This window comes from Saccopteryx bilineata, chromosome 2 (genome assembly GCF_036850765.1).
Source record: "Saccopteryx bilineata isolate mSacBil1 chromosome 2, mSacBil1_pri_phased_curated, whole genome shotgun sequence".
Taxonomy (NCBI): domain Eukaryota; kingdom Metazoa; phylum Chordata; class Mammalia; order Chiroptera; family Emballonuridae; genus Saccopteryx; species Saccopteryx bilineata.
Window position 1 is genome coordinate 108,075,027 of NC_089491.1, and position 13,745 is coordinate 108,088,771.

Sequence of the window (13,745 nt, forward strand, 5' to 3'; positions counted from 1 at the left end):
CCAAATATAACAATCTAGAAGAAATGGATAAATTCCTAGAACAATATAACCTTCCTAGACTGAGTCATGAAGAAGCAGAAAGCCTAAACAGACCATTAGCAGGGAGGAAATAGAAAAACCTATTAAAAACCTCCCAAAAATAAAAGTCCAGGCCCAGACGGTTATACTAGTGAATTCTATTAAACATTCAAAGAAGACTTGGTTCCTATTCTACTCAAAGTCTTCCAAATAATTGAAGAATAAGTAATACTTCCAAACACATTTTATGAGGCTAACATAACCCTCATTCCGAAACCGGGCAAGGACAGCACAAAAAAAGAAAACTACAGACCAATATCTCTAATGAATACAGATGCTAAAATACTAAACAAAATACTAGCAAATTGAATACAACAACATATTAAAAAAATAATACGTCATGATCAAGTGGAATTCATCCCAGAATCTCAAGGATGGTTCAACATATGTAAAACGGTTAATGTAATACACAATATCAACAAAACAAAGAACAAAAAACACATGATCTTATCAATAGATGCAGAAAAGGCATTCAATAAAATACAACACAACTTTATGTTTAAGACATTCAACAAAATGGGTATAGAAGGAAAATATCTCAACATGATAAAGGCCATATATGATAAACCATAAGCCAACATCATATTAAATGGCATAAAACTGAGGACTTTCCACCTTAAATCAGGAACAAGACAGAGTTGTCCACTCTCTCCACTCTTATTTAACGTGTGCTAGAAGTTCTGGCCAGAGCAATCAGACAAGAGAAAGAAATAAAAGGCATCTATATCAGAAAAGAAGAAGTAAAGGTATCACTTTTTGCAGATAATATGATCCCATACATCAAAAACCCCAAAGACTCCACAAAAAGATTACTAGAAACATAAACCAATAATAGTAAGGTCACAGGATACAAAATTAATATACAAAAGTCCATAGCCCATAGCCTTTCTATATGCCAACAATGAAATATTAGAAAACGAACTCAAAAAAATAATCCCCTTCATGATTGCAACAAAAGAAATAAAATACCTAGGAATAAACATAACAACGAATGTAAAGGACCTATATAACAAAAACTACAGAGCACTGTTAAGGGAAATCGAAAAAGATACAATGAGATGGAAAAATATTCCTTGTTTTTGGATAGGAAGAATAAATATAATCAAAATGGCCATATTACCAAAAGTTTATATGGAACTATAAAAAACCCCAAATAGCCAAAGCAATCCTAAGGAAAAAGAATGAAGCTGGGGGCATTACAATTCCTGACTTCAAACTATATTATAGGGCCACGACAATCAAAACAGCATGGTATTGGCAGAAAAATAGACACTCAGACCAATGGAACAGAATAGAAAGTCCAGAAATAAAACCACAATATATGGTCAAATAATTTTCAAAAAAGGGGTCAACAACACACAATGGAGAAAAGAAAGCCTCTTCAACAAATGGTGCTGGGAAAACTGGAAAGCTACATGCATAAGAATGAAACTCAACTACAGCTTGTCCCCTTGTACTAAAATTAATTCAAAATGGATCAAAGACCTAAATATAAGACCTGAAACAATAAAGTACATAGAAGAAGACATAGGTACTAAAATCATGGACCTGGGTTTTAAAGAGTATTTTATGAATTTGACTCCAAAGGCAAGAGAAGTGAAGGCAAAGATAAATGAATGGGACTACATCAGACTAAAAAGTTTTTGCTCAGCAAGAGAAACTGACAAAAAAATAAACAGACAGCCAACTAAATGGGAAATGGTATTTTCAAACAACAGCTCAGATAAGGGCTTAATATCCAAAATATACAAAGAACTCATAAAACTCAACAACAAACAAACAAACAATCCAATAAAAAAATGAGAAGAGGACATGAACAGACACTTCTCCCAGGAAGAAATACAAATGGCCAACAGATATATGAAAAGATGCTCAGCTTCATTAGTTATTTGAGAAATGCAAATCAAAACTACAATGAGATACCACCTCACCCCTGTTAGCTATTATCAACAAGACAGGTAATAGCAAATGTTGGAGAGGCTGTGGAGAAAAAGGAACCCTCATTCACTGTTGGTGGGAATGTAAAGTAGTATAACCATTATGGAAGAAAGTATGGTGGTTCTTCAAAAAACTGAAAATAGAACTACCTGATGACCCAGCAATCCCTCTACTGGGTATATACCCCCAAAACTCAGAGACATTGATACGTAAAGACACATGTAGCCCCATGTTCATTGCAGCATTGTTCACAGTGGCCAAGACATGGAAACAACCAAAAAGCCCTTCAATAGAAGACTGGATAAAGAAGATGTGGCACATATACACTATGGAATACTACTCAGCCATAAGAAATGATGACATCAGATGATTTACAACAAAATGGTGGGATCTTGATAACATTCTACGGAGTGAAATAAGTAAATCAGAAAAAAACAAGAACTACATGATTCCATACATTGGTGAGACATAAACACACTAAGAGACATGGACAAGAGTGTGGTGGTTACCAGGGGTGGGGGGGTAGGGGGGTGCAGAAGAGAAGGAGGGAGAGGAAAAGGGGGAGGGGGAGGGGCACAAAGAAAACTAGATAGAAGGTGACGAAGGACAAATTGACTTTGGGTGATGGGTATGCAACATAATTGAATGACAAGATAACCTGCACATGTTTTCTTTGAATATATGTACCCTGGTTTATTGATGTCACCCCATTAACATTAATAAAAATTTATTTATTAAAAAAAAAAGAAAAACTTTAAAAAAAATTAAAAAAGAAAAGTCAATTTTAGATTAGGAAATCTTTAGTTTGAGCAAATATTATTTAGCCCCAATCACTCTAAATCCAATCCCCTTACCTCTCACCTCACCCTCCCCTTCTTTTGGCCACTCTCCCCTCATCCACTATGAACATGCTATCTAGAATCAGGTTTCTAATTTTACATCTTAGTTTCATGGATGGGCTTCTGTAGTCTTACCAACCCTGAAAATTCATTGTAAAATGTTGTTTTTTAATATCTGTATTTTTCTTGGAAGAAAATTCATGGTTTTCATCAAAAATGAAAATAAAGTCTGCCAAAATGTTTGTTTTATGACTTAAAATAATACCAATAAAAAGCATCTTTAACTAACATTAACAATACCTCCAATGGAAACATGTCATGTTTGACATCATATTGTCAACAATACCTGTGTTTCCCCACATGTGACTTAAAGTTTACTATTTAGAATAAGAGGGAAGTTTCAAAAGTAATTAAAATCAGGTTCTTAAAGAAGAAAATGCTCTATCTCCTTGCTACTTAAACAGTGGGCCCCGGACATAGAAAAATGTGATTGCTTATTAATAACTGTAGAATCCAAGATCTTGCTCCAAATCCATGGAATCAGAATCTGTATTATACAGAATCTTTAGATGATATACTCTAACACTAATGTTTAAAAAGTCCTGCTCTCTGTATATTTTGTGCTGAAAGTATTTATATCCATTTATAGCAAACATTAGATTACTTCCGTATTTTTCGCTCCATAAGATATACCTGACCATAAGACACATCTAGGGTTTTAAGGAGAAAAATAAGAAAAAAAATATTCTGAGCCAAATGGTAATGTTAAAATATTTAATAAAATACTGTATTCTTTGCTCCATAAGCAGGCATTTTCCCCTTCACTTTTTGGGGTAAAAAGGTGCATCTTATGGAGCAAAAAATACAGAAATTAAGTGTGAGCTTGTGGTTTTTCCCTCTAGTAGAGTCTTAAAAAAATTGAACTGGCAATTTTTCAGATTTTAGAATGTCACCACAATTGTGCTAGTCTGTACGAGGAACTCAAAAATAATGGACATACAATGATGCATAATCAGGTTGAGCATATATAAAGTAATCAGAGTAAAATGAGCTGCTGACTTCTGACATGATGACTATAAGTACAATGGAATGCAAGAACAGCACAGATAAATGTAAACCAGAAACATCATTTTGATACAGAAAATACCCTGAGAAAGTGCATCAATGTACAGAAAGTCCAAATAGAGTAAGCATATGAGAAATTTGAAGGATTTTTATCAAATACCCAAAGCCTGGGGTTTACCAAAACATAGCAATGTAACATGTCTAGAATTGAGAATAATGAGTTTTGATTGCTACAACCATAAACAATACATAGTCCAATACATTATTTAATGGCTTGTAGTTGCATTCACAAACTAAGACAATAAAAATAAAAAATGACATTTATTGTGTAGTAACTACCTATCAAGCACTATCTGAGAGTTCTGCATATATTTATCTCAGTTAATGCTAAGAACTAACTCCTGGAGATAGAGCCAATTATTATCTTCATTTTACAAACGAGAAAACAGAAGCACAGAAAATTTCAGAATTGGCTCATCATTTATAAATAAGTTGAACTTTTTTTAGTCATAAAACCAATTATTTAATTGAAGCTATAAAAAAGGAGGCAATATAATTGATATAATTACTAGGAAGTGAAATTTAGCATGTTTTAAAAGATCTAAACAGAAACAGGACACTTTATAAAAAGTTGCATGGGAAATAAAGTCTTAAACTATACATGGAAATGTGACATTACAGAGTATCTTATAAAATACAATGGCAGAAATATAAAGGACTATATGTGTTCTAAGTCTGGAAACTATTAGTACTGGTCAGATATTTATGTTTAAATTTACAGTTCCTGGTTATGAGAATCATAATATCAATACCATTGTATATATAACTTTTATAGATTATATTAATGATATACAGATTTGATATACCATAGCCTGGCATACTTGTTTTTTATATTGTCTTTATAGAATTACAAATAAAAGTATAAGTAATTGTGTAAAAGTATAAGTAAACATACCTTTATTAAAAATACCTGGCAATCACCAATATAGTCGTATTCTAGTCCATCAAAAGAATGATAATGCCGATCCCCATATATCGTACACACTGCTGGGCATGGATAGTATGTGCAATTAAACATTCCTCGTCGACAGACACTATCAGAAAATAACACCATTTACAACTGGAGAAACATGACTTTAATTAATGTTTTTTTAAGTAACATAAACATCTTTGCATTCAAGAGCATTTGTTGAGCCAATAGCCTTCATAAATTTTGCCAATTTGTTCTCATAACATTACACTGACAAATTAGGCATATATTTACCACTTTGCTTAAATAAATTATCAGACACTTCAACCAAGCCTAGAAATTGTGCCGGGGTCACACCGAAAACAGTGGAATGAAATATTGAACACAGGCATGCTGCTAGCCAAAAGATCACAATGCCATCTTCAATACTTGAATCTATTTAAATTCATTAGGTGTGATTTTATTCATGAGCTTAGAATCTTGATCCATATTTTAAGAAAGTTATATTTTAATTTATTTTATGATATTATTTTGGTTTATTTCCAAACAGAAAACCCTCCATTAAATGTGACCTTCTCTTTGAAATATTTACCATTTTCTTATAAACTTGAGATATTTTTTCTTATTAAAATCTTCAAATTGTCATATTTTACATTTTCCCTCTGAGTGAAACAACTATGCATAAAAATAATGGTAATGATGCCCCTGTAGACAGTAGCTCTCTATTGATGCCTGAATACTTTTAAAATCTTACTCAAGCTTGATTTTTTTTTACTGAAGTCAGTCCAAGTAAATACACGATGATCAAAACTTATTAATACAATTGCTTAGGACATTTATTTTGTGGAATAAATGAATCTCATTACCAGGTATAACATGGTGTAGCAATCACTTCTCCCGAGAGGTACTCCCAGTCTTTCCAGATACACGGACAGCTTTCAGGAACATAACACTTTCCTTTGTGCTCTGCCATTCTTCCAAAAGAAGAATAAATGCTATATAGTATAAACTACAAATTTCAGTTTTAAAAGAAATCAGTAATAGTGTCATATTTAAAACATCTCTCATAGGCATGTTCTATCTATCTAGCCTATTGAAGGGTTGAATCCAGACTTGATCCCCCGCTTACAGTACCTTGCGTATCACAGTAGAAAGTAAATGCCAGGCAAATGATTGGACATGATCATTTTAAACCTTCATCATCGGCCCTGGCCGGTTGGCTCAGCGGTAGAGTGTCGGCCTGGCGTGCGGGGGACCCGGGTTCAATTCCCAGCCAGGGCACATAGGAGAGGCGCCCATTTGCTTCTCCGCCCCCCCCCCTCCTTCCTCTTTGTCTCTCTCTTCCCCTCCCGCAGCCAAGGCTCCATTGGAGCAAGGATGGCCCTGGCACTGGGGATGGCTCCTTGGCCTCTGCCCCAGGCGCTGGAGTGGCTCTGGTCGCAGCAGAGTGACGCCCCGGAGGGGCAGAGCATCGCCCCCTGGTGGGCAGAGCATCGACCCTGGTGGGCGTGCCGGGTGGATCCCGGTCAGGCGCATGCGGGAGTCTGTCTGACTGTCTCTCCCCGTTTCCAGCTTCGGAAAAATACAAAAACAAACAAACAACAACTTCATTATCACTGAATACAATAAAAGGGAGAAAAAGCCTAAATTCCTGAGTAAAGTAAACTATTCTGGGGTAAAAAAAAAATCATATAAAGAGGTAATAAGTGACCCTTTGTTCAATATATAGTACTTAAAAATAGAATCTGTGAGTCTATTTTTTGATAAAATAGTGAATTATAAAATGTACAACATTTTTGTTATGGAACACACAGAGAGGAATCAAAAGCTTCTTTTGTCGGTGTTTAAAGTTAAAATTATAAGAATTTAGTTCAGGTGTGTTTTTAATAAGAAATCATTATATCAACGCTTTCACATTCTCTATTGTTAAAATATCAAGTTTTGAATGTTGGTTTTATTTAAGGTGTTATTGTCTTCTAAAATATTACTCCATAAAAAATATTTTATTATACCTATGAATATAAAAATTAAAATAAAATATCCAATTTCAAGGAAGACATGATATATTATCAAAATATTTTGAAGGCCCTGGCTGATTGGCTCAGTGGTAGAGCGTCGGCCTGGCGTGTGGGAGTCCTGGGTTCGATTCCCGGCTAGGGCACACAGGAAAAGCTCCCATCTGCTTCTCTACCCCTCCCCCTCTCCTTCCTCTCTGTCTCTCTCTTCCCCTCCCGCAGCCAAGGCTCCATTGGAGCAAAAGTTTGCCCGGGCGCTGAGGATGGCTCTGTGGCTTCTGCCTCAGGTGCTAGAATGGCTCTGATTGCGGCAGAACAACACCCCAGATGGGCAGAGCATCGCCCCCTGGTGGGCATGCCGGGTGGATCCCAGTCGGGTGGATCCCAGTCGGGTGCATGTGGGAGTCTGTCTGCCTCCCCATTTCCAACTTCAGAAAAATAAAATAAAAAAAAATATATAAATTATGGACTTTATGCCATAAAGTCCATAATTTCTCACTTCAACCCTCTCATAGACATGAAGATGAAATAAATATATATATTTCAATAATCTTAATATATATATTTTCCATTATTATTAAAATATTTTTCAAAAATTATTTTCATAAAAATATTAAATATAATTTAATTATAAAATAAAATAATAAAAATTAAATATATTATTGATAAAATAATAGTAAAATAATAAAAAATAATTACTAAAGTAGGTAAATGATATAGTTTTTTTCTGAATTTGTTTTAAAATGTTATAATTCAATGCTTATAAAAATTAGCATAGACATAGAGAATTCTGAATTCTTACTTCTCTCAAATAGAAACAATCATAGTCTTTTAGTGTTCTGCTTTCATTCTCATAGCTCACCTAACACAGCACTTTCATTTCTTATTCAATGTATATTTTGTCATTTGACTTTAAGCTCCACTTGGGAAGACCCTGAATATCTTGCTAATGGCTACATCCCAACATTTAGTACATAGCAGATACTTAATTGTTAAGTAAAGGTAAATAAATGAGCTTATCTATATAAATGAGGCATTATCTCATTTAGATTTCTTTCAGATAATAATGCCATAAAGTCCATAATTTCTCACTTCAACCCTCTCAAACTTTTAGCCACTTTCCCTGGACAGTGCATTTCTCCTGTGCCTAGAAACACTTCCCCTCCCCTGCTTTGCCTTAAAGACCTTGTCTCATCATTTAAGATTCAATTTAATTTAGCACGATCGTTTCAGTGCAATCTTTTATGTCCCACACACTTTATACATAGCAATTTGTACACTTTTTATACATAGCACACTTTTTATACAACCATTTATTAGAGGATTCATCACAATGAATGGCAAATACTTCATTAAATGTCTAACAGAGATTTAAAAAATAACTAATATTTTCCAGTGTTTATTATGGCTCATTCACTATTCTAATCATGTTAAACACATCACTAACTCATCTAATTCTACTGACAACCTTATAAGGTAGATTCCATTGTTCTATATGTGCTTTTGTGTCCACCATCCTTGTAGCTTAACAGTGTTCCACACATGAAGTGCTTCATAAGCATGGGCTGTCCCATTCTTTAAATGAGGGATGCTTTGCCTGAATGAACCACAATCTCTATATACCCAGCCAAAGTAGTACCTTCAAGTGATTATACTGATGGTTAATGAGTTTTTTTATAACTAATCAAAACTGAAAGGAGGAAGGAAGCTCTAAATTACTTGTAAGTTATCTGTTTAAGCAGACTCGGGAAGCAGGGTAAGTAATAAAACATTTCCTGAGCACCTACCATATGGCTGGCGTGCTGCAGGCATGAAGTAGATTATTACACTCATTTTTTAAAAAAAGAAAAGTTCTGACATACTTCTGTTAATAAGAAAGTGGACCAGTATTTGAACCCAATTTTATATGACTCTACTATATTACTTTGTCTTTCTTTAATCCACAGTGACTTCTAAACTAAGGTATATAGTTCTTTTATAATCAATGAATTGTTGGCACTATCAAGAGCTTCATGAAAATAAGTTATAAGTTTATTGTTCTAAAATAAGCCAACACAATTACACAGAAGACAATATAAATCGTATTACCATAAACAACTTTATAATAAAAAGTTTGGAATAACAAAATTATTTCTAAATCAGTCAGAGGCCTCTTAGTCAATCCTAATAATATTTATTTAATACAGTAATAGAAAGCGGGAGAAAATATAAGATTTTGTGATAAGACTTGACTAGTAAATAAATAAATCATTTTTGAACTCAAAGAGAAAAAGTGACAGCAAATAGATATTTTAAAAAAAATAATAGCATCAACCACAAGCATATGAAACAAAATTAGTATGTACTTTTAATCAGCCATGCATCTGTAATAATCATAACCAAATCAAATAAATAAGCAATGATGTAGGTTTCAATTATTTTATCATAATAAAGGTTTTATCTTCCTTGTTCTTTTTACTAAAATGTCTTCCTTGCTCATCTACTCTACGACCTGATTTCTACCTGCCTTTATTCTCCCATGTATAGGCTGTTCTTTTAATCTCCACCTGTGTTCTTCCTTTCTAAAGAGATTGGTAGAGTCCCAAGTACTTTGCTCTTCAACCTCCTCTAGATGGGGACCATTGAGACAAATGTGACTCTCCTGGGAAACAGCCCACAAAACCTCTCTCTTCTTTGCTTATGCTTTGTATGAACTGAGCCCAGGAACCCTTTTGTGTTAATATGCTCATCGAGGAAGAATGACTGACCTATTTGCCTTAGGTGGCCCTCCCTCTGAGCACAGCCTCTATTCATTACTAGAAAAGGCAGGGCCAGTGAGGCCATATTGTAAGCAGGCCTGCCAGAAAGCAAATAGCTCTGACTACAAATTCCTGCTACTAAAGAAAATTTACAAAGGTAAGAGAAGATTATGCTGCCATAAAATAGTGACCCATATTTTTTTTAGTGTACACACACACACACACACACCCCGCATCTCATAATGCCTAACTGAGACTTTAAGGAAACTTGCAGAAAATCACTCAGCTAATATAACCAGAGCTGGGTTTTCAACTCTGGAGTATCTGAGCCAGAACTGCCCATGCTAACAGTAAGGTATTTTTTCCCGCCGAGAAGGAAGGAATGGCTGGAGCCACCAAGTGTGGAATAGCAATGGCTTTATTGAGTACAGAGCGCGCATCCCACCCGGCAAGGTTCCCTGGCCCCGAAGAAAGAAAGATGGAGGCCAGGGAAATTGCACAGATTAAACCACATGGGAGATATTTAAAGGGGTCCCTCTAGGGAAGTCGAGCTAACATGACGATGAAATCCCACTGGCTGGTAGATGGTTGCTTTTTTCCAAACAGTTCCTGTGAAGCCTCCTTTGGCGCACTTGGTTGTGGGTGGTCCTAGCCAAAGTTCGCGAGTCTGAGTTCCCTACGTGACCATCCCCCATTATCCACCGACCTTACACTAACCACTGCTCCATACAGCCTCAACACACCACTTTCTTTATCCTCCATTAGATAAAGAAGTTGGCATCATCAGTATAATTTAAGGCCAACAGTAATAGCACAACAGAATACACAGAAGATAGCACTAAAGTGTAGGGAATGAAGAGTGGTTGAGTATCACTTTCCCAAAATTGCAGTTGCATCAGGGAATAAATGTTAAGTTCATCCTAAAATGAATTCTCTCATCAATTCACTGTATTACTTATTGCTTCAGTGATCTTATTTTACTTTAATACTATATTAATACTGCATTAATATTTTAATATTGTATTACCCAAATAATATTCACATATTGTATTACTTTAATATTGCACACCTAACATGGGTGACTTTATTTAACTACATGTTACATTAATATGTATATGTAACATCTTACAGATAACATATGTGAGATGTTACATGAACACAAAACAATGATTACAATAGTCTTCTAGTTACCAACTGCTTAACCACCAGTCAACCAGAATAACAACTTCTGTAGATAACGTTTTAAGTGCTTTTGTGGTTTTTATTAAATCCTGAACGTTTTGCATTATCAAGAAAAAGAGGCTTACCCCGGAGCACAAACACAGCCACTTATGCAGGGTGAGGAGGGGGCACAAGTGAAGTTCATGGCCAGGTTTGCACACGTAATCTCACAATTGACACCACCAGCTGGTAATTCAGGATCAGGAAGCCTGCAGTCAAAATACACTTTTCCCTCGGGGCAGGCATGAACTTTAGGGACAAGGCACAGACAAAATACCCATAAGTTTGTATTCACTCCATAGACAATCATGTTGAAGTGCATTTGTATCAAACTATAAGTCACCTTAGAATATTTTAGCAGTTGTTATTAAGTGATTCTCTTACGCTGCGATGTTTGGTTGATGAGCTTAAAAACATTCTCTAGCCAGATTCCCTTTATACACACCTAAATTTCCAAAACCTATTTTGAGTTTAGCTTTCTTTCCATAATGAAATAACTAAACAACTAGTATATAATTTTCTAAGGTCAAAAAACAGGATATTTTGATTAATCCAAATACATATCCTCAACTTTTGAAGAATAACAATTAGTATGTTTACACTTTACAAATCTGTGTGTTTACAACAAATACACAATACTTTTAGATCTTGCTTCACCTCTGCGCCGTTATTGACATCAGTCCTCACTAGACTGTGGAAGCACAGAAGTGAACATAATTATACGTAGGGTAGGAACTACAAATTCCTCCCGAAAGATTTTGGGCTTGGAGAAATTAAATACGATCCCTAATATGGGGTCTAAAGGACCAAATCTTGTGGATTCCTCTGTAAGAAATCTGGCCACCTGGATTTCTCCTTCTTTAAGTCTGAGCCACCTTGGAAGCAAATGGGGCAAGAAGCTATCAAATATGTTTGTGCTCCATGAACATACACTAAAAAAAGCCCTAGATAAACTGAATCCTTAGAGAGTAAATCCAGGATATATAATTCAAAGCTAATTTGTAGTAATATATATAAGACCATGCAAATAAATAACAAAGCAATAGCTCACAATTAGTGTTAACTGCTTATGCTCTTTCTATTAAAATCAATGAAAGTAGTGTTGTTGGCCCTGGCTAGCTGATTCAGTGGATAGAGCATTGCCCAGCATATGGATGTCCCAGATTTGATTCCCAGTCAGGGCACATGAGAGAAGCAACAATATGCTTCTGTCTCCCTCCCTCTCCCCCTTCTCTCCCTCTTTCCCTCTCACAGACAGAGGCTCAGTTGGTCCAAGTGTCATCCCCAGGCACTAAAAGTAGCTCTGTTGATTTGAGCATCAGCCCTAGACTGGGGTTGCCAGGTGGATCCTGGTTGAGGGGCATGCAAGAGTCTGTCTCACTATGTCCTCTCCTTTCACTTAAAAAAAAAAGTAGTGTTTTTTATTATTTGCCTAGAATTTCTCCACAGTGGCTAAAATTTGGAGGCTTTTTGTATGGTGAAAATAAATAATATAGCATCACCAAATATATAAGATCTTCAGGAATGATATACAAGTACAAAATGGCAATCTGAAGAGAGATGACAGCAGGTCATTTACATGCCTCTTTTAAAGTGAGGGGTGCTGGAACCTTGACCTTTGACAGAAATGTGGACTCTCAGGCATCACCCCAATCTGCTGAATCAGAATCAGTTCCTAACAAGATCCCCAGGGAATTGTATGTGCATTAATATTTGAAAAGTGCTAGTCTACAGTAGTTTCACAACTTCTGTAGCACAAGTGGGTTATGACAGGTGCCAAGATGCATATCCCTAAAGTCTGGGGCACCAGGGTTGATTCTGGAATAGGCAAAATCTAGGCAGCATCCTTGGGTTGACCACCTCTGCCCCTAAGCAGCCTTATATGTTCAACCCTGACTGTCTTACACAAATATTATAATTTACAATGTGAAAAAAGTTAGGAAGCACTGGAGCACCAAGCTGAGAAACTTTCCCCAGGCTACTTTCATGTACATTAACACCGAGGGCTGTGATGGATTATACTCTGCCAGAAAAGTGGGAGCAGTAAGAGAGCCACATTCTCCTTAAGGAAAAAAAAAGTGTCTAGATCTTACCAGTAGAGGGCGTTGCTAGCTCATCACACTTCACAGTACCATTTGAACATTGGCTGGTAAAGATAAACAAATATTATCATTCCAAATCTATTTTTTTGTTTTTTGAAAACAATAAACTGTGTAAAAATTGATTGAATATATATATATATGCTATTTTTTTCCCATAGAATTTTTATCTACAAATAACTTACTGGCTTAGGTCCAATTTGAAGAGAGCTATTTCAGTTCAACACATTTTTATCAAACACTCACATGTATGGGGCACTGTGATAGGCATGAGAATGCAAAAACTGAAATTCATAGTCTTTACTCAAGTAGGAAGGCTATAATCCTCAGTGGAAACATAGTATAAACCACTCTGACGTAGAGCAGAATTCTTGGTAACAAAGTGCGATGCAAGAAGTGGCAGGGGAAAGAGGCAAAGGCCAGCTGCTACTCAGACACTAAGACTTTGCCTGGGAGGTGCACCTTTGACCTTAACCAGAGAAGTGATATGGTTGGTCTGAACTCTAGAAAAACCCTTCTGGCAGCAGTAGTGAAAATAGAATGAAGTCACGTCTTTCTTGCAACTTAAATTCTAAAGTCATGGCATAGGAAAAAAACCAAATACAAGCAAAAATTAATCCTGAAACTCCTTTAAGAAGTTATCATGAAGCCTAGCCCAGTTGGTTCAGTTGGCAGAGCATCAGCCTGGTGTGTGGAAGTTCCGGGTTTGATTCCCAGTCAGGGCACACAGGAGAAGCAACCATCTACTTCTATACTCCTCCCCTTCTCTGTCTCTGTCTCTG

The 13,745-nt window shown here is 35.9% G+C and overlaps 1 protein-coding gene across 1 annotated transcript in view; it reads right to left on the minus strand.

Moving 5' to 3' along the window:
- Positions 1 to 13,745, minus strand: part of OTOGL (otogelin like) — a 160,313-nt gene that overhangs the window by 81,603 nt on the left and 64,965 nt on the right. Inside the window, exons 23-26 of the mRNA XM_066257586.1 lie at positions 12,958 to 13,010; positions 10,951 to 11,113; positions 5,757 to 5,864; positions 4,876 to 5,014 (exon numbers count right to left, since the gene is read on the minus strand). Of these exons, the coding sequence (XP_066113683.1) occupies positions 4,876 to 5,014; positions 5,757 to 5,864; positions 10,951 to 11,113; positions 12,958 to 13,010 (463 nt within the window). The remainder of the gene's footprint in view (positions 1 to 4,875; positions 5,015 to 5,756; positions 5,865 to 10,950; positions 11,114 to 12,957; positions 13,011 to 13,745) is intronic.